Source organism: Chionomys nivalis, chromosome 26, assembly GCF_950005125.1.
Source record: "Chionomys nivalis chromosome 26, mChiNiv1.1, whole genome shotgun sequence".
NCBI classification, from domain to species: domain Eukaryota; kingdom Metazoa; phylum Chordata; class Mammalia; order Rodentia; family Cricetidae; genus Chionomys; species Chionomys nivalis.
The window spans coordinates 26,494,429-26,521,552 of NC_080111.1; the positions used below are offsets into that span (position 1 = coordinate 26,494,429).

The 27,124-nt window shown below is 41.9% G+C and overlaps 1 protein-coding gene across 4 annotated transcripts in view; it reads left to right on the top strand.

Annotated features, from left to right (window-relative positions):
• Positions 1–26,902, top strand: part of Crot (carnitine O-octanoyltransferase) — a 38,245-nt gene extending 11,343 nt beyond the window's left edge. For 2 of the 4 annotated variants that reach the window (XM_057758408.1, XM_057758410.1), the window contains exons 4-18: positions 672–796; positions 2,209–2,390; positions 3,045–3,169; positions 7,277–7,385; positions 10,430–10,523; positions 11,423–11,548; positions 12,908–13,009; positions 15,497–15,580; positions 15,964–16,071; positions 16,291–16,421; positions 18,890–19,013; positions 19,766–19,844; positions 19,926–20,019; positions 20,118–20,237; positions 26,043–26,901. In XM_057758408.1, the coding sequence (XP_057614391.1) occupies positions 672–796; positions 2,209–2,390; positions 3,045–3,169; positions 7,277–7,385; positions 10,430–10,523; positions 11,423–11,548; positions 12,908–13,009; positions 15,497–15,580; positions 15,964–16,071; positions 16,291–16,421; positions 18,890–19,013; positions 19,766–19,844; positions 19,926–20,019; positions 20,118–20,237; positions 26,043–26,163 (1,724 nt within the window). In that variant the 3' untranslated portion in view covers positions 26,164–26,901. Of the gene's footprint in view, positions 1–671; positions 797–2,208; positions 2,391–3,044; positions 3,170–7,276; positions 7,386–10,429; positions 10,524–11,422; positions 11,549–12,907; positions 13,010–15,496; positions 15,581–15,963; positions 16,072–16,290; positions 16,422–18,889; positions 19,014–19,765; positions 19,845–19,925; positions 20,020–20,117; positions 20,238–26,042 lie in introns of all 4 variants that reach the window. The other 2 variants (XM_057758411.1, XM_057758412.1) reach the window with 2 other exon arrangements.
• Positions 26,903–27,124: the final 222 nt, after the last annotated feature.

The window sequence follows — 27,124 nt, forward strand, 5'->3', positions numbered from 1 at the left end:
AAAGGTATACTTTCTCCTCGTTTTTTAAGTCTACCTTTCTCTGGGAACACTAACTTTTTTGAAATACACAGATTATTGCCTTCTAGCGTACTCACATTTTCTCTCTGAGCACAACATTTTTATATAGGACTTTACATTGTGCTTGATAGATTTTTAAAGAAGCAAAAACACTTATTAGTTTCTAATATACTTTAATTTTTAAAACAATTGATTTTCATGGACTAGGAAATTTGGATGGTTTTCTTACTTCCCTTTTTCTTTTCTTCCTTCCTTTTTTTCCTCTTAGTAGAAAACTGTTTTTTGGCTCTCAGGCACCCTAAATATATTTTACATTGCCTATGTAAGAGTCATGGTTCTAATTTAAACAGCAGTGGTAAAGGCTTTAATTTCTCTTACCTGTGGTTCAGTAGGGCTTACCTTCAACTGCTTAATAGCTATTTGGCAGCTTGCCTCTTTAACTGTCATCAGGAGTACTTTGGTGATAATTTCAGATATTGTGACTCCATTCTACAATATCTACTGTTTTATTTCTGGTTTTAAAAAATAGCATTTACACTGCATTTTTCATGCTGTAGACTAAAACCTTACAGTATGCTAGTGATGTTTAGAGTTGTATAAAAATGAGTGAGGTGATATGAGAACACTTATTATAATTAATCACTTCTTTATAGTAAAGCCGTTTGCAAATGAAGACGAATATAAGAAAACTGAAGAAATAGTTCGAAAGTTTCAAAATGGAGTTGGTGAGAAATTGCATCAGAAATTACTTGAAAGGGCTAAAGGAAAAAGAAACTGGGTATTTATTTTATTTATATACTTATAATTGGAAACATGATATTTAAAAAATTTAAAATGTATATAACTTTCCTGTTTAAATTATTGCATAAAATGCTTGCAGTCATTGTCATTATGGTCACAAAAGAATGATTCATGTCATTGGAGAACATTTATTTTATAAATGAACTTTTGTCTTACCTGAGACTGTATTAAAATGCAGGTTTCCTGGAATCAGTAATTTTTGACTCAGAAAGTCCAAATGAGACCCAGAAACCTTTATTTTAATTCCTCTGTGTGGTATATGTTTTGGCCAATATTTGTCATAGAGTCCAGAGTTATACATGCTGGGCAAGCTCTTTACCACTGAGCCATACCCTCGCCCATCTGGCTCTGAAGCAGGTGGATTTAAACAGCAGGGGATGGGGAAGTGGGAACCGGTGGGACATACTCTGAAGTTCCGCAGACAGACTGCAGGGGAAGTGGGAACCGGTGGGACATACTCTGAAGTTCCGGCAGACAGACTGCAGGGGAAGTGGGAACCGGTGGGACATACTCTGAAGTTCCGCAGACAGACTGCAGGGGAAGTGGGAACCGGTGGGACATACTCTGAAGTTCCGGCAGACAGACTGCAGGGGAAGCTGCCGTGCCCACCAGGTCTTCATTAGCCAGCAGCTTCCGTCTCTGGTTCAGCTCAGCCACTTCTCGGGATGTGGGTCAGGGGTGACTTTTCCTTAGCTGGAAACTAATGATGGTAAGTTACAATTTCAAAAGAGAAGTATCTGCTCTTATATGAGGCATTTATCCTTTTGATGAAGAATAATTCCTACTTACAGATTCCTTTGTTCTCAATGTTGAGTCTGGGGCGATTTTAACTAACATGGGGCAAAGGTAAAGAAGTTGTTGCTCTGCTTGTATTCATTTTACTCTGGTCTCTCTCTGGGTTAGTAGCCACAGTTTGTACCATCATTTAAAAAAAGCAAAAACCTCCAGGTAAACTGGTAAGATCTGGTATCTCTTTACTCGGGTAAGAAATTCAGTTATGTGCTGTGAAGGGGACACAGGAAAAGGACCGTCAGAGAAAAGTCTGAGTTCCTTTGAAGCACACCAAAGGGTCTTGCACTTGTAACTGGAATTTCAGTTTCTCTTCGGCAAAGAGCATTATAAATGGCTGATATCGTTAAGTGAGGTTTCAGGGAATGTCTGCTATACTCTAGGAGCAGCCTAAGTACCTTGTTGATAGTGTAGTTAAACCAACTCATATCTAGTAGTTTATAGCTCCAGAAGTGAGAGGGATAGAAAGGAAGGAGGTCAATACAATGGGTCTTTCATTGTCTGTAGTGACGTAAAATAAAAGGAGAAGTATTGCATGCGTCCTTTACTGGCTAGCACTTACATATTCTACTTTGAAGAACCAATGTTCTTATCTTTTAGCTGGAAGAGTGGTGGCTCAATGTCGCCTACCTGGATGTGCGTATGCCGTCCCAGCTGAACGTGAACTTTGTCGGCCCTTCTCCTCATTTTGAACACTACTGGCCTGCGAAGGAAGGCACACAGTTAGAAAGAGGAAGTATAATTCTTTGGCATAACTTGAACTACTGGCAGCTGCTAAGAAGGTAAGAGCGTAAGGGCCCTAACATGGGCTGAGCCATGAACATAAGGGCTCTGGACACGGGCTGAGGCGTGAAGGTGAGGGCACTAAGGGCACTAGACACGGGCTGAGCCGTGAAGGTGAAGGCACTAAGGGCTCTGGACACGGGCTGAGCCGTGAAGGTGAGGACACTAAGGACCCTGGCACAGGCTGAGCTGTGAAGGTGAGGGCACTAAGGGCTCTGGACACGGGCTGAGCCGTGAAGGTGAGGACACTAAGGACCCTGGCGTGGGCTGAGCTGTGAAGGTGAGGGCACTAAGGACCCTGGCACAGGCTGAGCTGTGAAGGTGAGGGCACTAAGGGTCCTGATATCTATCCAGCTCAGTTATTCAGTGGAAGAATGATACAATTGTGATAGCTTGATAGTGAGTGGGTTTTTTTGTTTGTTTGTTTGTTTTTTGTTTGTTTGTTTGTTCTTTTGAGACAGGGTTTCTCTGTAGCTTTGGTGCCTCTCCCAGAACTAGCTCTTGTAGACCAGGCTGGCCTCGAACTCCCAGAGATCCACCTGCCTCTGCCTCCTGAGTGCTGGGATTAAAGGCGTGCGCCACCACTGCCCAGCTTCTGATAGTGAGTTTTAACAATGACTTTTTTTTTTTTTATCAAAATACTTTTTTAATAGAGAAAAACTGCCTGCACATAAATCTGGGAATACTCCTCTAGACATGAACCAATTCCGGATGTTGTTTTCCACCTGCAAGGTTCCGGGAATCACTAGAGATTCGATTATGAATTATTTTAGGACTGGTAAGTAAACACAGAGAACATAGGTAATTTTTTTGAAAAGCCTTGAGATTTGGGGAGTTTTGCTATGATTTCTAATATAGTATTTGAAATAATTGGGTTTTTATAAATTTATCAGAAAGTTTCTGAGAAACTATCTTTCTTCCATTGCTAGCTCAGTAATATTCTTGATGACTTTAGCTTCTAGTTGTATGTCATCCCCTCATTTCCCTTAATTTCTATTTCTTAGTAAAACCTTCCTCCTGCAGACATGGCCCAGTTCCTGTCAACTCATAACCCAACCCTTTACACTATCCCCACATGATGGAGTTTCCGTATCCCTTGGATCACCGTGAGCACCCACATCCGTCAGTAAGCCACCTTGGCTGTTTTTGTGTCCACATTGTGATGTACAGTCCATGGCCTTACTGTTCTGCACAGCTATGTTCTTCCCTCTCATGGGGGCCGTAGCATAGCGGTCAGCTTATTCTTTCACCTAAAGACAGGGCTGTTTCTCGTCTTTCTGCTTCATCCTCGACTCGTGAACTGTTTCCTTACTCAAAACAAATGCAGAGAAATTGCTCTTTAACCTGAGGTTGGCCAGCAGCTATAAGAAGAATAATCTAGAGACGCCACATCCTGGTCCTCAGCAAGGAGGTTAGGGTTGTCAGTCAGTTGCCCTGGAGATGAGGTTATGCTGAACTAATCACAAGTCTGAGAATCGTATGGGTTCTTAGAGAAAAACAGAGATGGCAGCACAGACAGGTTGTGATCTCCCTTTGATGGCTTTGAAGATGGAGAAGGGGACTCCTGAGCTGAGGAAGGGTTAGCATCTGTAGAGCCTCTGGAAGGAACACAGCCGCACCTTCATTTATCATAGAGAAACACGCTTCCGATTCATCCTGCAAACCCTAAATCATAAAGGTGTGTTGTTTCAAGTCACTTGGTAATTCCTGGTAGTATTTTATAGTGCATTTGTACACTTCGCACTCCTTTTTGGAAAGTAGATGAAGAGGAAGCTGTGGTACAGCCTCGTGAGCACTTGTGAGGCCCCAGCACAGCCACAGAACCATTGACAAAACTAACTTTCTGATCCTCAGGATGCTACTAATTGTGTGAGATCCCCTTCCTCTTGTTTGTTCATTATCCTCTCTTTCTCCTCTGCATTTCCAGTTTTCTTGCTTTGGTAGGTGTCTCCACTCTGTGTTACCTCTCACACTAAAAGGAAAGGTTTTTACTGCGAGTACCACATCATAGTTAAAACCATCATGCCTGCAAAGCATGGTGGCGCAGACGTGTCCAGTACTCTGGAGACTGAGGTGGGATTAGGAGTTCAAGGCGAGCCTGGGTTGCAAAATGGAATTCTGTCTCAAAAAGAACAAACCAATGAACCTGAGGCCTCCATTAGGTTGTTCTTTCCTGAACCACTTTCATCACCTAATAACTGATCTGGTTATGTTATCTTTTTATCCACTGATTTGTTCTTATAGCCCCCGGGGGACCTTCGTAAAGTGCTGCTCATATCATAACACTTCTGTAGCACGAGCTCTAATAGGTCTTAATAGTAAAAGCCTGGACTCAGATATAGGGGAAAATGTTGAGAGATCAGAGACACCTTACCTACTCAACTTCCCAGCAAAAAGAGATTGAGCTCCTGTCTCCTCCCACCTTATCACTTCCTTTTTCCGCCTAGCCATATCACTTCCTGTCTGTCTGTACAGACCTCTAGACCTCTATGGTTAGCTAGTGCCTAGCTCTGCCCTCTGATCCTCAGGCAAGCTTTGCTGGAGCACAAACACGGCATTACTGCTACCTGTTTACTATGTAAAACCATCTGCTGGCTTCCTTTCCACCATGCTTAACACTGGAAGCCCTGAGAGCCACAGCTGGTCTGGCCTCAGCCTCACCTCTGCTCAAGGTTCCCTGGGCTTTTTGTATTCAATTCAGTTTTGTCTTAATATCTTTATGCTTCCTGTTCCTTCTGTCTATACTATGCACAACTTCCATGGTTCATTTTCCCATTTCATTCAAATCTCTTTTCACATGTCCTTAGAAGTTGGTTTTGAGGGATCACACTCTTGGCACACATTCTTCCAACTATTTATTTATTAAGTGGGTGTTTTGAATATGGTGCAAGTTGGGACCTTGGCAGGTGAGGGCTATGGGCAGGAGACAGATACACCATGCAGGCAGAGCTTGAAGGCAGTTTATTGAGAGAAGGGTAAAGGGGAGGGGAGAGAAAGGGAGAAAGAGAGGCAAAGACCTGCTTGCCTCTTCAGAGAGTGAGAGTAGGCGGGGCTTGTCTCTTAAAGGGACCTTTGCACCTGCGGACAGTCAGGGTACTGCTTGCCATGCGCAGAGGCAGAGGGGTGACCCACTGTGCCAGGTGTGCCTGAATGCTAACAGCCGATATCAGAAATGGATATGCGGTTTATTTTCTTCTTCTTGTCAAGCTATGAGTTTTGGAAAAGATTTCGGTAGATGCTGGTTATAAAGGTATCTGTGGTAACCGTGAAAGGATCAGGCGATGTCTGAAGGTGTCAGAGAAGAAATGACTTGGAAATAACCCGAGGAGCAAAAATATTTATCTCCTTGATAGTGAGGAAGTCGGGTGTAAGAGGAAGTGATGGGGTTACTAAAAGATGGTCTCTCCTCATAGTAGATAAATACATGTCAAGAAATCATGTAAAAGCAGTGAATCCTGAATCCCAAGCAGTTCCCTTTGTTCCAATGGTACCATTTGTCTTTACTCCCTTTCAGTTATCTGTCTTAGAGACAAGGACAGACGTAGACGAGGACATACGTCATCTTCCCCTGACACTCAGGAACATAATGATTTTTTTCTACTGAGAACTTTTCTCGGGGTCCTGCCTAATTCGTCTATACTGGGGAGAGGGTTGAGGATTAAGAAAGAAATAGACAAGAGATGACAGATAGAATCGGGGGGGAGGGGGCGTCCCATGAATCCGCCCAGATTTATTTCTCATAGCCCATATACACCCCAATCCAAAAGGAGGGGAAGCAAAAGGCTTCTTTACCATGATACAAAGAACAAATAAATGTAATTACCTCCTTACATCTCAAGACATCAAGTAACCACACCTTAGAGCAAAATACCCTTTTCTAGGCAAAACATCCTGTAGCCACACTGAGGTCAAAACATCCTGTCATAGAACCTTGAAGGAGCAAGAACAGGTCTGAACTCTGACCTCTAGTCAAGGCAGACTAGGTTCACTCCTGAGGGCTCACTGAAGAATCCTTGCTAGATAGTGCTGCAGTTAAACTGCCCCCCCCATTCAAGTCCTGAACACCCCGGTTGCTTTGCAGTGAGGGGAGGGATTAACATGGGTCAGACTGGAATAGCTGTAGTCAGAAATTAAATCAGCTCATGAAAAACTAACATTAGAATAATCTCAATGAGAAACTTTTTCTCAAGTGTCCAGGATTCCTTGAATCCCTTTTTCCCTTCCCATTCCTATCTCTTAAGGAAAACTTAAAAGTTCTTACAGCATAGGGTGTTTCTCACAGTACACAAATACTCGGAACTCAAGGATTTCAAGATTCACATGGATAACTTTCAAGAGTATGTGCTTACGTCATAGAATCTGGAGTTCTGTTAACTGGTGATTTCTTCCTTGTGGCTATAGGGAGCATACTTGGTTTCGGGCACAGTAGACTGTAAGTATAGCCTTGAAGCTTTTCTTAAATTGTGTTTTCTAACAAATAACTATAAACCTCAAAGTTGTATATTGATCATTTTAGTGATCTATCATATATTGTTAACGAGTGTCTACATTATAAAGTCAAGTTAAACTTGCCTGTCTCTTAAAACATCTGTCATTTCCTTAGCAAATCAAAGTCTTTTCTCTTAGTGTTTTGAAATATGCTGTTCACGGTCATGGTCTGCTTACCATGCTGAGAAGTAGTAAACCAGAATTTACTCTTGTCTGAGCGTAGCTTCATGTTATTAAAGATTCTCCTCATCTTCCCTCCTCCGTGAGAACTTTGTCCAGGTGATATATTTTATATCACACACATGCATGTGCGTGCACACACACATATTAAAAGAATTCTATTCTGTTGGCTGAATACAGCTTTATTGAGTCTTATGTTTTCTGTGTCTTTTTCCAGAGAGTGAAGGGCAATGTCCATCCCACATCGCTGTGCTGTGTCGTGGACGAGCTTTTGTCTTTGATGTATTGCATGAAGGGACTTTGATTACCCCACCAGAGCTTCTCAGGTTTTTAAACTACATTTTAAATGAATTATGCATTTTGCATTTTAATTACTTAATTTTGTTCTTTGGCAATTTTATACACACACAGAATGTATTCTAATTTCTCCCCTTCCTTTTACCTCTCTCCCTGCCTGCCTGTCAGCTCTCCTTTTCCGTATAGCTCTCTTCCATATCCATGACTTTTTGTTTTGTTGACGCAGTGAGTTTGACCAGGGCTGTCTGGGCTCAGCAGTGGGCACACAAGTGAAGACCACAGTTCCGTTCTCTGAGACTCTCTCAGAAGTCAGCTGTCTTCATTACTTACTGTTCTGTTGCTGTAAAGAGACACCATGGTTTTAGCTGTAGGACCTTACTTGGTTCTGGTTGGTAACTGTCTTGGTTAGGGTTTCTATGTTTTAATAAAACAGCACAAACAGAAGCAATTCTGGGGAAAGGGGTTTATTTCAGCTGGTATGTCCTGATCATAGTCCTTTATGAAGGGTACTCAAGGCAGGAGCCTGGGGGCAGGAACTGATGCAGAGGCCATGGAGGAGCCCTGCTTACTGGCTTGCTCCTCATGGCTTCCTCAGCCTGTTCTTATAGGACCCAGGACCAGCTGCTAAGGAGTGGCGCCAGCCACAATGCGCCTCCCATGTCCATCACTGATTAAGAAAATGCACTAAGGCCAGTCTGGTTGGGGCTCCTTCCTCTCAAATGACTCTAACTGTGTTGAGTTGAACTAAAACTGTCCAGCACAGCTAAGAAGAGGAACAGCTGGAGACTATGCTGTTTGGTGTCGAGGGATGCTTTCTGGGGCTCCCTGGACAACAGCTCCTATGGAAGTACCCCACACCTCCCACTGGGACTTTTTGTCAGTGACCTGTTGCTTCTAAAACCAGCATTATGTAGCCTGTGGGATATCTTCCTTCAAGTTCATTTTTATGTTTTAATTTGGTTATAAGATAGTAGGGTTCTGCCGGGCGTGGTGGCGCACGCCTTTAATCCCAGCACTCGGGAGGCAGAGGCAGGCGGATCTCTGTGAGTTCGAGACCAGCCTGGTCTACAGAGCTAGTTCCAGGACAGGCTCCAAAGCCACAGAGAAACCCTGTCTCGAAAAAACCAAAAAAAAAAAAAAAAAAAAAAGATAGTAGGGTTCTATGGCTTTTTCACTCCTGCTTTTAAAAATAGCTTTTTTTTTTTTTAATTAAGATACAAGTATGTCATTTTCCCTTTTCTCTCTCCGCCCCTTCCTAGGTGGACATACTTCTGCTTTGCTCTTTTTCAATGCATGACCTCTGTTTTGGAAATTGTTCACACACACACACACACACACACGTTTCAGTTAATCAGCCATCTTGTGTCCCCTACCCATCCTATTTAAACCTTTGTGCCTTGTTTTCCTCCTGTCTACATTCTAAAACTGTAGTGCTGGCACAGGCCTGTCATTCCAGCAAGAGGATCAGGGATTAAGGTGTTCAAGATCATCCTGGCCGTAGCCAGCTCCTGACCCACTGGGAGCATCTGAGGAGACTGTCTCAGACTGCTTTATTGGATATCCTTAGCTCTCAAGCTCTAGCTTGAGTTAAAAAAACAAAAAACCAAAAATCAAAAAAAAAACCCAAATGTCCAGAATTGCCATTCTCTAAAATGACATAAGCTATAAAGGAAGAGTTTCATACCTGCTGTTGTACTGGGAAATCCCTTATCTGAGACCTGGCAGTCTGGGTTATACCCAGGAGGATTTGGCGAGTCCTGGGACAGGTTGTACTCAGCTTCAGTAGATGAGGACGGGTGGCCGGCACACTTCTACTAATAAGCACCCTAACTGATAGGTGGATGCTGTAGTTCTCTACACAGGAGCTCTTGATTGGATGTGTGTGTGTGTTCTACACACAAGAGGCTGATTTGGTCTTCTGCTCTATTGAGCAATTTTTTGATAATCCTTTAATTTGAATGCAATCAGCTTATTAAACTTTGCCACATGAACTCTATTTTTGTATTTTTAGTTTTTTCTCTAAGTGAGCAGAAAGAGGCAATACAAGTGTTTTATGAAGAAATCCTCATGCACTCATAGAATATCTTTAGCTTCAAGATAAAGCTGAAAGCCATTGGGGTGGTGGTGCAAGTAGGCAGAGACAGGTGGATCTCTTGTGTTTGAGGCCAGCCTGGTCTACGGAGCGAGCCAGGACAACACACAGAATCCCTGTCTTGAAAAAAAAAAAGAAGAAAGAAAAGAAAGAGAAATTTTTGTTGCAAGGAAAGTATTTCTTTGCCAGTGTGGCAAATACAAATAAACAGAGGAAACTGGTCCCACCAGATAGAGGGTGCCATGGTGGAACTTACTGACCATCTGCTAAGCTACCTGGATATTCTTAAGTTTGGCTTCTTTGCATGAGCTATGAGGGAGAGGGTGAAATGAAGATTTCTTCACGTGCAAACCGTGGTATTCACTTGCTGTGTGTTTAAAGATGGATTAAACACTTAGTCTTCATCCAGTGGAGTCTTAGACAACATGAGAGTCTTTTCTTTCCATTTTGTTTTTCTCTCTTAGAGATGTGGTCTTGCTGTATGGTCCTGACTGGCTGTGCTGTCCTGAAGTGCTTGAATCACAGGCCATAGCTAACTCTTTATAGTTATCAGCATTGATACAGAGATACTTACGAAAGCATTTAAAACTGATTTATGGTGCTTCTGTTACTGGGTAAAACACAAAATAATAATTGAACACACAGTAAGGTCTCTGGTTTTATGTGTGTGTACACAGGATATATTTTTAATCAGATACATAATAACTATAAGATTAGCTACCAAAATACTTTTTTTAAGTTTTCCCATAGAGAAGGTATTTATTTATCTGATAAATAAATTACCTGGACATGCATGTTTTCAGTAAATGATATCGTCTATGCTTATTCTTAAATATAAATTATTCTCCAATATACTTTTTGTGTAAGTAAAATATATAATCACTTTATATACACATGTGTGTGTGTGTGTGTAAAGACTTCTGTAATTCCTGTGTGCCCTGTCCATACTCCTTCTGAGATGCCTTTTTAAATCTTCCTAAGACAACTGACATATATCCACCAGAAGTGCTGTAGTGAACCTGTTGGGCCCAGTGTGGCAGCACTAACTAGTGAGGAGCGAACTCGATGGGCAAAGGTAATCATTTATATTATTCTTTCCATGTGCTAATTTATTTTCTGTCTTTATTTGTTGAGAATTTTAAATAGTATATTTTTATCAGGCAGCTGCTCCCAGATCCTCCTCCCCTTTCTGCCCACCAAACTTCATGTTTTCTCTCTTAAAAAAGAGCCACTCCTAGCCTGGAGTCAGATTGTGTTGACTAGCTGCTTCTCCACTAGTCGCCCGGAGTCAGATTGTGTTGACTAGCTGTTTCTCCACTAGTCGCCCGGAGTCAGATTGTGTTGACTAGCTGTTTCTCCACTCCTAGCCCACAGTCAGATTGTGTTGACTAGCTGCTTCTCCACTCCTAGCCCAGAGTCAGATTGTGTTGACTAGCTGTTTCTCCACTAGTAGCCCGGAGTCAGATTATGTTGACTAGCTGCTTCTAAGCGTGAGGCCTACCTGGAGCTGGGCTGCTTTATTCCAGAGAAGGAACCTAACTTTCTGTCCCCAGCAGCTGTCATTTGTGAGCACTGGACCTTCGTGCTCACTCCGTCACCAGGCTGGGCCTGTGTCTGTGAGCCTGGGCAGGTCATGTGACTGCTGTCCCCCTCTCTGTGAGGTCATGTGTACCCTCTGTGCCCTGCTGTGTCTGGAAAATGCTGCTTCCTTCAAACTGTCCACTAGCTCTTCAAGTCCTCCCACCACCACCCTCTTCTGCATAAATCCCCGAGCCTCAAGTAGGGGTGACAGCGACATCCCACTCAGGGCTGAGCGCTCCAAAATCTCTCACGCTCTGAACACTGTGCAGCTATGAGTCTCTGGGTTAACTGCAATCTTGTGCTGTTCTTAATAGACTTTCTCTAACAAACTCTTGATATTTTCTGGATGTGTTGTATTTTAATTGAATATCCATTTATCTCCCTGCCCTTTAGGCTAGAGAATATCTGATTGGTCTTGACTCAGAAAACTTGACTTTATTAGAAAAAATTCAAGCCAGTTTATTTGTGTATTCCATGGAAGACACTAGTCCACATGTAACCCCAGAAGACTTTTCTCAGGTAACTTTCTTGTTCTGTTATCTTTCTGTGCAGTTTTCTGGAGGATTCTTATTATCTGTTGAACATGAGATTTTTTGGGGGTCTTAGAATTTTTCTCAGGTATGAACTACGTCGTGCACTAACCAAAGCTCATGCATGGTGAATAGAGAACTGTAAACACTTGATGTTTAAGTCTGTTTAGATGTGTTTTGAACCTTGTTTAAGGAAGTGTGGCTATTTGCATGCATGTCAGTGTTTTCTGCTCTTTTCATCAATCGCATACATAGAATATTTGCATAGAACATTGAGGCAAATTAATGTCTCTTTCCAAAGGTGATGTAACCCACAACAGTGTACCACACCAATTAGGAATTGTGTGCACCACACATTCGGAATTATATCACCCTTGCAAGCAATTGATTATATCATCAGTTTTATTGAACATACTGTTCAAGCGTTTAAGTTTATGGATAAATGTGGCTTGTTTATATTTTTTATTTCCCAACCCTGGATAATGCCTTTACCTTCTAGGAAGCATAGTCAACCACACTAGTAAAGCCTTTTGAAAGAATTTGTTATTTCATAATATATTCATCTTTATTAAATTATAGGGGAACTAATCCATGATTTAAAATCTTGTAGTAAGAAACCAATTTTTATTTCAGACAGGAGGAAATTGCTGAAGTACCATTTAAGGAATAATTCAGTGTTGTTCAAACCATAGTCTGTACTTGAAAACAGATTTAGCCCACTATAATTAAATACACATGCACACACAGACACACACACACACACACACACACAAACATAGACACACACCCCTCTGCACACACACATGTAATTGAAGTTTCATGAAACAATGAGTACTCTTACTCTCTGTCATGTACTTTATTTCTATTCTGTTTTATTGTTTGTAAGGAATATTATTTTATGCTGCTGTAATTGTTTCATGACTTATTAGTGTGCCAGAATCTACAGTTTGGAAAGAAATGGTCTCAGTGTCATGTGAATTGTTAAGACATATTACTCTGAACTTATTAGGCTTCCTATACTACCTAAGTTTTGAAACGCTTTTTCTTTCAAGTATATGGATGTTCTGGGAACATTAATGAATAATGTTTTAGCATTCTATTTTCTGGATAGATTTTTCATAACTTGAGGTTTAAAATGTAGCCAGAGTCAGACCCAGAATTATTATCCCTATCTGTTGAATCTTTTGTTTTGTTTTGTTTTGAGAATGGGTTTCTCTGAATCTTAACAAAACTGCCATTTTATTAAATTCAGTTGACTTAAAAATAAAAAGTGAAATATGTAATCTTAAGTCTACTTGTAAACTTATGCAAAAACACTTTTAATTAGAAAGAATAAAATGTGTTTTAGGTCTTGGAAATGCTTCTTGCTGGAGACCCAGGAGTACGCTGGGGTGACAAGTCCTATAACTTGGTTTCCTTCGCTAATGGAGTGTTTGGCTGTTGTTGTGATGTGAGTATGCTGTTTCTAGGGCGCTGGACCCCTTAAGTTAACTGTGAATACTGTATCACAGCTGTTTCTAGGGCGCTGGACCCCTTAAGTTAACTGTGAATACTGTATCACAGCTGTTTCTAGGGCGCTGGACCCCTTAAGTTAACTGTGAATACTGTATCACAGCTGTTTCTAGGGCGCTGGACCCCTTAAGTTAACTGTGAATACTGTATCACAGCTGTTTCTAGGGTGCTGTACCCCTTAAGTTAACTGTGAATACTGTATCACAGCTGTTTCTAGGGCGCTGGACCCCTTAAGTTAACTGTGAATACTGTATCACAGCTGTTTCTAGGGTGCTGGACCCCTTAAGTTAACTGTGAATACTGTATCACAGCTGTTTCTAGGGTGCTGGACCCCTTAAGTTAACTGTGAATACTTGTACACAGCTGTTCCTAGGGCGCTGGACCCCTTTCTTAAGTTATCTACGAATACTGTATCATACTTCTTTTAGTTTTACATCATTGTAGTAAAAGGTTTAGGTCTGACTAGTCAGTGAAAGCAGAACATAGGTCAAGTTCTTCCTTCTGCTGTAGGCTAACCATTTGGAGCATGAAAAAAGGATTTTGAATGTGATTTTTTTTTTGCAGCGTAATATCTTAAAGCCTACTGTTATCAGATAGCTCTCCCCTGGGAAGAGCACAGCAGCTGATTGTGCAGTACCAAATGGTCATTCCTGAAAACATACAAGTAACATTACACAGGCTGAACAGGTTATATTTAGAAATATATATGTATACACCTGTGCACGTATGCACATAACAGCACATGAGAAAAGAGGCTGTGAATTTCAGAGACAGCATGAGGGGTCTGTGGAGGGTTTGGAAAGGGGAAATGGCTGGGATAATATAATCTCAAAAGGAAAAGAAAAAGTATTTTTAGAAAACAGTGAAACTTTTTTTTTTTTTTTTTTTTTTTTTTTTTTTTTTTTGGGTTTTTCGAGACAGGGTTTCTCTGTGGCTTTGGAGCCTGTCCTGGAACTAGCTCTTGTAGACCAGGCTGGTCTCGAACTCACAGAGATCCGCCTGCCTCTGCCTCCCGAGTGCTGGGATTAAAGGCGTGCGCCACCATCGCTTGGCTACAGTGAAACATTTGAAAATCTATTTTCTTGCTAAAATTCACACCCCGAGTTGAAAGATACCGTTTGCTATTGTATAGATGTTCTGTGTTTAAGGAAAAGGCTACATGACTGTTTCCCTAAATGGAGCTCATTCGGGACACAGTAGAATGTCTAGAAATGGCTACCAACAAAACAAAACAAAAACCCTGCTTCCCTTGTCTTTCTTTTTCTTTTCCAATGAATGCACTTGGCCAGCTCTGTCTTCCATTCGAGAAATCTGTAAACCAGGGAAATGAAACTAAACAGAGACCCCAAGCAAGCCTCAGGCCTGCAGTAGGCTTTGTTTGGGGGCGTGGAGGTTGAACAGAGGGTTTTGTGTGCATGGTAGGCAACAGTCTACACTGAGCTACAGTCCTAATCTTGTCAATGGTTTTATTGATCCTTCACTCAGTTTTATTTGATGAAATATAATTTGGAATTAGTTTAAAAGATGTTGGTATAGTTATATTCTTAAATGTGAATAATACCGACGTAGTGTCCAGATATTTCCGTTATAAAGATATTTCCTCAGTTTTGCGGTTGGAGCTGATTTCAGACTGCCCAATGTGATCATTGTAGTTACAGCTTAGGGTCACTGCAGCTCTCTTAGCTGTTTGACTCCTGTGGAAATTGCCAAGTTGTTTCAATAGCTCCAGAAAAGGTCCCGAAATAGTTCGCATTGGTTATTATTGGCTTATGTGAAACACACATCCTCTCGTTACCCTGGCTGTGGCCACTGTCTAGCCTTGTAACCTCATGGGTAGATTCAGTCTCCTTATATTTAACACAGAGGGATGTGGTGGTCGCCTAAAAAATAGTAAAGTAGCTGTTATTCCCGAAGTAGGTGGATTGTTGATAAATAGTAAGAGTAAAGCAGCCCACTCCCCAACTCCCCCATTGCTGAACGTCACAACATCTGGGCTTCCTTGTAGATCCGTACACAACAGCACTGCTTACTGCTGCTTACTTAGTGGTCCTCTCTTAGCTAGAGATATTTATGCTCTTCTCAGCTGCCCTAGTCTGCTGTCCTCACCTGAGCACTGCACTGTTTTTATAATTTCAGAATATTTTCACATGACACAGGGTGCGCCTGCTCGAACTCCCGGTAACCTCTCTGGGTTGTGTTTACACTTACAAAGCCAAAACTAAGAGCTTTACTATGTGCTTTCAACTTTGAAGGCTTGTTTTTAACAGTTCTTATTGTGTAGGAAAGAATTGTATTATTTCATCATTAGGAAGTCAGGTACTGGAAGTTGGGTGTATCTTATCCATTAAACGTGAAGAAAGTAAAAAATACTAACTCAGATTTTAATTTGATACAAACTACTCAAAATCTCGTATTTTCATTTTAGCATGCTCCTTTTGATGCAATGGTTATGGTGAATATTGCCCATTATGTTGATGAGAGGATCTTGGAGAACGAAGGAAGATGGAAGGTATGTCAGAGCAAGTCCACCATGCTTTTCTCTTCCTGGCCACCCAGACCCAGATAAACACACAGAAACTATATTAATTGCAACACTCTTTGACCAATGACTCTAGCATATTCCTAGCTAGCTCTTATGTTATAAATTAACCGACTTTATTAATCTGTGTATCAGCATGAGGCTGTGGCTTACAGGTAAGGATCCAGCATCTGTCTCCTTCAACACTACATGATATTTCTTTGACCCTGCCTACTTTCTATATCTCCGTTTGGGTTTTTTGCCTGGTTTTATTCTTCCCTGCTAGAGGCCAGTGGTAATAAAATATATTCATAGCATAGAAATTTCACATCACTCATGTTTTCAAAGATATATTTAAAGCCCTCAATTTTCAGGGGTCAGAGAAAGTCCGGGATATACCACTTCCAGAGGAGTTGGTTTTCACCGTGGATGAGAAAATACTCAATGACATCTACCAAGCCAAAGCCCAGCACCTCAAAGCGGTAGGTTTTAGTTTTCTTTTAGATTAGTAATGCTTTCTCTGTTATCTGCCATATATGAAAATGTGGCTATCAGCCAAGCATGACTTCTTAAAACATTTTAAAATTATAACCTTAATACTTTTAATTCTTTACGTCTGGTGATTAATGCAAATAATCATTTGATCCTCTTTGAACTCTCCCATCCGGTGATCTCTCACTGCTCCTGTGTATCTTTGCCAGGCGTCTGATCTGCAGGTCACAGGATACACTTTCACAGCTTTTGGTAAAAGGCTCACCAAGAAGGAGGCGCTGCACCCTGACACCTTTATTCAGCTTGCACTTCAGCTCGCCTATTACAGGCTCCACGGACGGTAAACCTTCTCTTCTCTGTTTTCGTATCTTGACTTCTAACTCCGCAGTGGATTTTCTCGTCTTTTCTTTCTGTGGGGTCCCATCAGTTTATCAGCATCTAGCCCATGACAGTTGTGTAGGTTTCCCATTCTTTGTCACCAGTGTTTGGTACTTTTGAAGGATCCATTCTCTAGGAGAGCTTTACCATGTGAAATTGTGACTTGAAAACATTAGCCCCCGTTCTGTAGGATGTCATTTTCTTTCTTCACAGTATCCTTTGACCCCCACAGTTACATATTGATGAGAACCAATATATTTTCTTGAAATCAACCAAATCTAAAGCAGTAAAGATTTTCCCATCTCCTTCTAAGATTTTATAACTGCTAGTTCTTACTGTAGATCTGTGGTCCCGTTTAAGATCATTTTATCTATCATGTAAGGAAAGAGTCTATGTTTGAATTCCTCATAGAATCAACCTGTTTTATGTATATCCATATGGTTTGGGGGTCTTAAAGGGTGAAGCTTGGGATGGAAACTGGCCTATAGAGGCAGTGACCTACAGTCCCATGATGCACTCTGGTGCTGTGATTCAGTGTGAGCCCAGATTCTGAGAAGTAGATCAAATGACAAGGTCTACACCCCAATCCAGTGCTGAGCCCCAAGGACCGGAAGCCCCGGTGTCTGAGGGTCCAGTCCTGAGCCCCAAGGACCAGAAGCCCCAGTGTCAGAGGAGAGGAAGAGGATGCTCCAGCTTATGGGGTGATTTTTTTCCTGTCCTCTGTTTTTTTTTTTTTTTTTCAGGCTCTCAGTAGATTAGATGATGCCCATACACATGGTGAATGGTGAGGACCAACTTTTTCTGACCCATATAGCTCACTGATACAAAGTTAATGTCATCTGGAAACACCCCCACTTTCTGGGCGTGTGTTCTTCCCAGGAAGTTAATGTCTGAAATTAGCTGACCGGGTCAATTTCATGCCTTCCCGGTGGATATCCAGTTCCCCCAGCGCTGTGGAGGACACTGAATATGCGGAAGCCTCTGAATATGAAGTCAGCAGTCTGTAACAAGTGCTGTTTTCCGGCATGGGCGCTTTCCTTCCTTTCTCATGGGGCTCTGAGGCAGATGGAGGTGGAGAAGTAGGCATTCTCTCTTCCTGTGTTACCTGGGTTTTCAACATCACCTTGTGATGTTGAGCCACCGGCCTGTCCCTGGTCTATTGTGTGTTAAATGTGAATGAGTAAACCCTTTTGTCAAATGCTTTTCCATATCGACTGAGATGAGTGGATGAGCCTGTTTTTGTGGTCTTGGCCAGAGCCCTCCTAACTCGTGCCCTGGGTGCTAGTAATTCTGCCCAGAGCCCTGTCCAGTGTCTGTGCTTGACCAGTGATGTCCTGTTCATTCGCACCAGTCCTTCTGTTCATGAATCTTAAGAACCAGCATCAATCAACTTGTCTAACAAACTTTTTATCTTCTCTCCACATCTTGGCCTTTAAGTCCTGGTTTTCTTGACAAATTTACAAAGCCTTGAGCAGCCTTTTTAAAAGATAAAACCCAGGGGCTCAACTTCCCCTCACTCTCTTTTTAAAAAGAGATATTAGCTTTGCACCATTAAAGTCCCAGTGGCCTCATCATTCAGACTTCCCACTCTCACTAACTTGATCCTCATTAACTGTAACTAACTTTGCTTCAGCAAAATAAGAACACTTTGTATCTAAAAGTGTGTCATTCATCAGTTGGGGGAGCAGCACAATTCTCATCATTCAACAGCCAAGAACTCCATATGCATTCTGTGTAATTAATTATGAAAACCATACTGATTTAGAACTCAGGTATTGGTTGTAGCGTAGTTCCCATGGGTGAGTAAATACAGCACAGTATAGCTGGTGCATGTCTCATGCACTTGTGGTCAGAGTATTTTCAGGACCGTGTGCATTTCATCTGCCAGTTCTCCTGAGGGAGGGTCTGTCTATCTCTGAGATCATTCACAAATTTACCAGAAACCTCAGCTACTCCCTAAGTACAGTCTAGAGAAACGTGTTCAGTTTTTAACTGCCTACTCCACTCCATACGGCAGTTCTCACCGTGGTAATTGACTTTTTTTTCAGAGCAAGGAAGTAAAAAGGAGAACTCTCTTTGTAGAAGAGCCCTTGACTTCTGCTATTGTCTCTGTATTAAATGGAGTCACTAACTCCAACCCACGTTTAGAATGTGCCAAAACAGGACTCGCAAGAGGCGTGGGCCACTGGTGGCTTCTTTGAGAATACCTGTCACGGATTATGAAGCGTACCTCATATAACATAAAAGCAGCCGAGCCTTTGAAAACAGCCTGCTAACAAACTGGTTTTTGCTCTTTGGTTTTGAAAACAGCCTCTGTTGAAAGTCTCAATTCTGGAATGATTTGTAGGCCTAGTCTGATCTGAAAGTTGCTTAGTATGTGACTATATTTGTACTAACATCAGAACATTTCCTATGGCACACTGATTCTAGCCCTGGTTGCTGCTATGAAACGGCTATGACAAGATACTTCTACCACGGCCGAACAGAGACTGTGCGCTCGTGTACAGCCGAGGCAGTCAGCTGGTGCCAGTCCATGCAGGATCCCTCTACCAGTGTGAGTATTGGAAAGAAGAAACTCACAGCATCAGCCTTGGAGTAACTTCTTTGCTTCTCTGTCCCCATCTAGATCATTAAAACACTTTAAGGCATTTTTCCTAAAGTTTTCAAAGTATTAATTTGCTACTGAAGTGTGCCAGGAACACTGGTCAGCAGATCTGAAAAGAACCCCATGATTGTCTTGTGTGATTTTCTAAGCCAGATGACTTCAGTACAGAGTTTTTCAGCACTGTTCTCCATTTAGACCAGCATCAGCACAGTGTAGAACTCTCCGAAGACCTTTGGAAGAAGGCTTTCGTCATGTAGCTGAAGGCCTAGTTTTTGCTTGAAGTCACTAGGACGAGAACTGGTTGCATGTGTTTTATTTTGAATCATTTTAAGTATTTAGACAACAATGTGTTTCTTTCCCTATTAACTTGAAATTTTGCCTGTTTTAATTTGAAGAGACATAATTATGTTATTTTCATAGAAATTACATTTTTAGTTTTAAAATTCCACTTTTTTGTTTGTTTATTAATATTACAAATGTCTCAAAGCAGTTTTCAGCACTGCTCTTTCCAGTTTCAGAAAAGAAGAAAATAAAAAGTCAAGGCTCTATGGGGACAGAAAGGCATCTCCTTTTCCCTTCGTCCAGATTCTAGCATGGCGACATCAGTTGTCTTTTGCTGCTGTTTATTTGGGTTATACCGTTTGTTATTGATTTGATCTGTGGATTTGTATTCAAAATTACTGTTCTCACTCTTGACACAGCTTCTTGAACGGCAGCAAAAGATGTTACAAGCTTTTGCGAAGCATAATAAGATGATGAAAGATTGTTCAAATGGAAAAGGTACTTCGCATGACTTGTTCTCTTTGGAAATTCTTTTCCTGGAAGCTTTTTGTTTGGCTTACATTTGGGCTGTCATTGCAGGGTTTGACCGTCACCTGCTAGGGCTCTTGCTCACAGCGAAAGAGGAAGGCCTCCCTGTCCCAGAGCTGTTTGAGGACCCACTTTTCTCCAGAAGGTATCTTGGGCAGCGGGCCGCTGTGTACATCATATGGTTCTCCCTGGATGTTAGAAGGAATGCAGCACCTACCTCAATCTTCCCTTTGTGCCACACAGTGGAGGAGGCGGGAATTTTGTTCTCTCAACAAGTCTGATTGGCTACATGCGAATCCAGGGAGTTGTGGTTCCCATGGTACACAATGGATACGGATTTTTCTACCATATCAGAGACGACAGGTGAGCCCACTCCCCTTTATTCTTCGGGTAGAGTGGGAACTCTGATGCATTTATGATTTTAGTATTTGTCTACACTATGGTTTTACTCGTGTTGCCTGTCATTTGCTATAGGACTAGCCACTTTGCCACCTGGGTATTCAACATGTGTCAATATTTCTCTATTCTGCTCTTGAGATCCTTTTAAAATCACTCTCTGGGGGCTTTTATGCAGAATGATATTTCAGGATATTATAGTAACCATATCATCATCTGTGAAACCTGTACATTTTAAAAACATATCTGACCTATGCAAGATATTATTTTGACAAGTCAAAATTTATAAATATATGTGGCTTTTCATATGTGTGGGTCTGCATGTACAGACTGAAATCAGGCTTGTGCACTTCAGGCTGGATGCAGAAAACTCAGAAATAGTATACAGGACATTAATATTTCAATTTCTAGTGATTCAGTTTCATACGTTCCCTTCAGAGAATTATATTATCTGCTTTCCTTTTGCATGGTTTGTGCATAGTTACACAAGTGTCGATTGTCACTCTTGGCCTCTGAGACCCTGGATTGCATATCACCGTAAGATTGTTCATGCACATTAATGTACAGATTAAAATGTAAACAAGTTATACATGGATCTTGATATTTTTGATAAAAGAATTTGAGGACAAAAATAATAATTGAGCATGAATAAGCATTTTAACATATTCCCTGATAAATAAATAGGTTCTGTGTCCTACCCAGTGATGTGAGTTCAGGCTCAGCTAGCTCAGTTGGTAGAGCCTGAGACTCTTAATCTCAGGGTCATGGATTCGAGCCCACGTTGGGTGCCAAATGTAGCATGAATAATAAAAACCCAAAGACAGATATTGGGGTTCAACCCAAAAACAAGAAAAGAAAAGCAGCCACTAGAGAAGTCTTACTTCTACCAAGGCTGGGTGACTGCAGACTAAGCAGACTAAGCCTCTCTCTCCTCTCATTTTATATTCCCTCTGGTGCTGGAATTAAAGGTGTGCCCCTTAGAACAGGGATTAAATGTATGAGCCACCAACACCTGGATTTGTTTCAGCATTAATCTTGTGTAACCCAGGGTGGCCTTGAACTCACAGAGATCCATCTCTCTCTGTCTCCCAAATCCTGGGACTAAAGGTGTGTGCCACTACTGCCTGGCCTCTAGTGGCTTAGTTTTGCCCTTCTTTAAACATGCTTTATTTATTAAGACATAAATAAAATATCATTATAACGTAGCTCATCTCATTTTTTTTCCTTTTTTTTTCTTTTTTTTTTTTTTATTGAAAAAAAAATTTTCCACCTCCTCCCCGCCTCCCATTTCCCTCCCCCTCCTCCCGCCCCTCTCCCCCTCCCCTCACTCCTCTTCTCCTCCCTCTCCAGTCCCAGGAGCAGTCAGGGTTCCCTGCCCTGTGGAAAGTCCAAGGTCCTCCCCCCTCCATCCAGATCTAGGAAGTTGAACATCCAAACTGTCTAGGCTCCCACAAAGCCAGAACCTGAAGTAGGATCAACACCCTGTGCCATTGTCCTTGGCCTCTTGTCAGCTCTCATTGTCCGCCATGTTCAGAGAGTCCGGTTTTATCCCATGCTTTTTCAGTCACAGTCTAGCTGGCCTTGAGAAAACTACTTTTAATGTTCCTGGAGAGAATATCCATTCACTCATTTAGGAAATATTTAGTAGACTCTAACAGTATGCCCTTTGTTTGGGTACGAAGGACAAAAGACAAATAAGATTCTCTTTCTTAAAAACTTCATTTTCTACTTATAGATTAGTTAATTAATGGTGAGTACTGTGAAGGAAATGACCGGCCAGCACATCAGATTGCTTCACTGGTAGAGAGGAGTGCTTTGTAGAGCATGGTCAGGTCCCTCCCTGAAGAGCAATAACAGAACTCAGATGTTAAAGATGAGGAGTGATTGGTTGTATGTATCAAGAAGATACTGCTTTCTAGAATGTGGAGACGTCTCCTAAGCCACCATCCTTTTTATCTTACACATCCTACCCTATCAACCATTCTAAGAATATGAATCAGGGATAGCAAGATGGCTCAGAAATTAAAGGTTCATGCCTCTAAGCCTTATGACTCTGCAACCCACATGGTGGAAAAACTCAGGCCATGTCATTCTTCACAACTTTGCTCCCATTTCGCTCACAGTAAAATCCAAAGTCCTGCATTGAGACCATGTATGTGGCCCTGCTCTTGGCTGTCTCTGTGGCATACACACTGGCTCATCCAACTGCAGCCACACTAAGCTTGGTCCTTGAATGCTCCACGAGCTCCGCCCTCAAGGCAAGTGCACTTGGTCCTTGAGATATAGAGACTCACATACGTGTTTGCTCAGAGACCCTCCTGAGAGGCCTTCCACCATCATGTAAAACGGCTCTGCTTTCTCTAATGAAGTACTTAGGGATTGTGCCAAAATTTTTTTCATTTTTAAATTTGAAGATTGTATGATTTAAAGTACTTTGACATAGCACTTTTCTTTAAATGCACTACATTCCCAATGAAAAAAAAGATATAAAGTATCAAAACAGAAAGTTACTTAACATTCCTATTTCATTGCACATAATCATTAGATAATACTTCTGTTATTAAAGATGTGTATCATCTTTAATAATCTAAATCATTATTTTGCATCATTTTTTATTTTGTTTTTAGTAATTTCAAACAGTTCCCATTTACTATGCTTTGAGCTATTTTAAATTTGAATAATTTAGCCTTTTTTATGAAGGACTTGCTCATGTACTAAGGAATAATTTTCAATCTTCCATGAGATAAATTTCTACAATTTGTTAATACTTTTCTACTTTGTTTTCCCACCATTACAAATTAGCATAAGTATTATATACCCTTGTCATTTCATCATGTAATTTCCAACTACAGGTTTGACAAAAGTAATATAACTTCAATTTTTTTACTTATGTAGAGACTTTTTTTCATCATTATTGTCATTTATGCTTTGTGAGTTGTCTAAGTACAAAAGGCTGTTTCTATAATTTAGAAATAAAATTTTTTAAAAAGTAAAATTTTAAATACAAATAGTTAATCTTAGAAACATTTTTTATTTCTTTTTAAATATAATTTCCTTATTGATTCTTTGGGAATTTTACATCATGTACCCCAATTTCACTCATCTCCCAGTCCCTCATATCTGCCCCTCACCCTTACGGTGCTCCCCAAAAAAGAAATTTAAAAAAGAGAAAATTAAAAACAAGCAAAACTTCTTTGTCCTCCATCTTTCCTGCCCCTCCAACATCTCTCCATAGGAGCTGCACATGTCACATGGTACACCCTTTGTCCAATCAGCTTTATTCACTGGTCTGGTTCAAAGCCTCAGGTTTTGGTATGCCCTCCTCTCTGGACTGTCACCAGAACGCCTGTGCAGCTGCCCTGAGTCATGGAGATCCTACAGTTACTGTTCCACAGGAGCTCCAGTAGGTTAGAGATGGGGTAGATGTTAGGGTGGGCCAACCCAAGGCCCAGGAGGTAGACCTGGGTGGTAGCTGAACTGGTCAGTCCAAGCCATGGGGCTGCTCACCTCAGGCAAGGGCGGAGCCAGCTCTGCGATGCCCGTGCCATCAGGGCCAGTTCTCTCATGGGGGGGGGGTGTATAGTCTGTGTTGCTTGGGGCCAGCCTTCTTGCTGCAGTGCCCAGCGAGGAGCAGGGCCAGTCCTCCTAGCAAAGGGCAGGGTTGGCACGGTATGGCACCCATTCCATCACTCATGGTTCCGTGGGTGGGCCTTGGACATAACACAGACCCTAGCTGCAGCAGGACCATAGACCCAGCCATGGTTCTCAGCAGCAGCCGTGCCTAGATATCACCATTGCCCCACTGACAGCACAGGCACTCAGATCAATGTGACCACAGCGACACCAGCACGGCCCCAGGTGGCAGCCCAGATCTCTGGCATCTGCAAGGCCTTCAATGGTAGCAAAGCATGGACAGCATCCCAGACCCTGACTGCAGTAGGGCTGTGCACCCAGACACGGCCTCCTCTGCAGCTCTGGCCCAGATGTCACCATGGCAGTGGGTGGCAGCACAAGCCACTCAGGTCTGTATGGCTCCAGCTGCAGCTTGGCCCTCAGACACCAATGTGGTCTCAGATGGCTGACCAGAAGGAGCCTTGGATGTCAACGCAGACCCTGGCTGCTGTAGGGCCATTGACCCAGACACGGCTGTTGGAAGCAGCTTAGGCCCAGACAACACCATAGCCCCAGGTGGCAGCAGGTCACCCAGATTGGCATGGTCCCAGCTGCAGCGTGGTTCTCAGATTCCAACAAGACCACAGGCTGTCGCCCAGACCCTGGGCTTCCGTGTGGTCTTTGTTGGCAGCATGGGCCATGTACCCCAGCTGTGGTAGGACCATGGACATTTGGCAGCACCCAGGGTTCATATGTTACCTTGGCCTTGGGTGGCAACCAGACCAGCCACATGAACCTACTCTCTCTCCATCTTTACTCTTCATTCTGCTTCTCTTTCTCTCCCATTTCTCCACCACACATTTGCTCATCAGAATGGCTCCCACCTGTGACAAGGGGCGGACCCAGGCCATGAGACTGGTCTGTGGGTGGTTATTCAGCCTGACGTGAATGGCATCAGGTGGCTTGTAGATGTCTTCCCATCAGCCCGGCCTTGAGGACCCAGACCGGCCTGTGGATGGCTGACACCCTCCTGAGCAGAATGGCATCAGGCAGACCCATGGGTTTTAGAAACATTTTGATATTACTAAATATTATTCACAGTATGACTAGAAAATGACTCATACTACCCTTGAATTATTATACTCAAATAAGGCGCAACTTCAGGATTCTCTTGTGTGTTTTAGCGTTTGCTAAAAGGCCACAAAGCCAGTTTCTGTCTGAGGGTGTAATTGAACAGTAACTTAACTTCCTAGCATACAAGAGGCCTCAGGCTCTCTAACATTGCCCAAAACAGTTCCATTACGAGAGCAGAGGGGCAGAGCAGGCTTTCCTTTCGTTTTGCTTGAGCTAACACCCATGTTGAAGATGTGCTTTGCCATCATTTCCAGTGATGCGAAGGAGGCATGGCTGGCCAGAGTCTTTACCCTGCTCTTCCTAAATGCTCTGCAAGTGTAGTCTACAAAGTGTAGGAGGCACATGTTCTGTTGTGAGTCTTGCAGAAGCCAGCCTCTCTCCTGTTTATTCCAACTCCCAAGATCCCCTTTTTTCTCGCTTCCAGATCCAGAATTGTACCATTGGGGATCTAGTAGGAGATGGTAGAAGGCAAGACTTGTCTTAAGAGATCCCTCTTGCTTTTGTAGAAATATCTTTTCTCTATTTCTTACCTGTCCTTATTTTTTTCTCTCCTTTTAAAAATGCTTGTCAAGTGCTATACAGGTCAGATTTTAATACAAGGAATGACATGAGCTCACACTATAGCCCATTCTGGTCACAACTTCTAGGTTCTTTTAAAGTTCTTGTGGGGTTTTGTTTGCTTCTTTGGTTGCTTGGTTGGTTGGTGGGTGGGTGGGTGGCTGGATGGTTGGTGGTTTGGAGGGTGTTTGGTTGGTGGTTTGTTTGGGTGGTTGGTTGGTTGGTTGTTGGTTGCTGTTGTTTAGTTGATTGGTTGGTTGTATTTAAACATAATCTCCTGCTCCAGAGGTTGCTTGTGGTCCATAGCATTGTGTAAGTGTGTAACTGTGACTCTGTCTTCAGCTGTACCAGGTTGCATATACCTAACATCATCACGAATTCCTATTTTATGTGTGAGCAGCCAGATGAAACATCTAACATTAAAACTTAGACGCTATGGCATAACCATTCATGTATTGTATTTCACAGGTTTGTGGTGGCGTGTTCGGCCTGGAGGTCATGTCCGGAGACTGATTCGGAAAAGCTAGTTCTGATGACTTTTCATGCTTTCCATGACATGATACAGCTGATGAATACCTCTCATCTTTAGAGACTAGAGACAGACACAGGTCAGCTCGGTACAGAGAGTAGCTTGAAGGAGATTTGTTAACTGTGGTGGTAGTAGGTTGTACTCTCTAGACTTATTCTACCTTAGAAAGTAGAAACATCTTCAAGCTTCCTGTGTTGCAGCAGCAAATGCACAGTCAGACATAGTGACTATAGGACTATGCAATGTTTAACAGGAGCCTCAACAATGCAGACCCTACTCTGATTTTAAAATACCTTTGTTGACACATGTATAGATGGCAGTTGTCCCCTGTGAACATAACTGTAGACTACTTTCCAAGCACTTTAATATTTTCTAATTGCCAGAGGTTATATGAAGCACATGGTTAGTTGCTAATGTCCATAAAGTCAGTGCCTTCTATACCCAGCACAGGGATACAAGCCAATTGGGTTTCATGAGAAAACCACTACATTTCAATAGTGATCTAAAATAGCTCCTTTGAATAGACAAAAGTTTCAAGTATAATAGAAATATTTACATTAACACAGGAAAAAATCCTAGCAAAACCTATATGATATATTGTAATTCATTTTGTGAATACAGAATGAAGGCACTTCCATTTAAACCCAGTTGTTAGAGCTAGTGACTTTGAAAGGGTTAAATGCTGAATATTCTCAGGACTTTACAGTTGTTTCCCATTGCTGTTCAGTTTTGTGGTTTATAATTCTCAAAGAATAAAGTATCCAGAATCCTACAGCTTTTCAGCTTATGTTTGAGAAGAGTGATTCCTGTTCCCTTTCTTGGCATTTTCTGATATCAGTTAAATATTGTATAATAAGCCATTTAAAAATTTAGTGTCTGGGCTGGAAATATGGCTCAGAGATTAAGAGCACTGACTCTTCTTCCAGAGGACCCAAATGATATGATATTATACATAAGTGTCACTTAAAATTCCATCAGGAAACAGCTACACTTTGTGTTTGATAAACACTTTAAGCAAAAT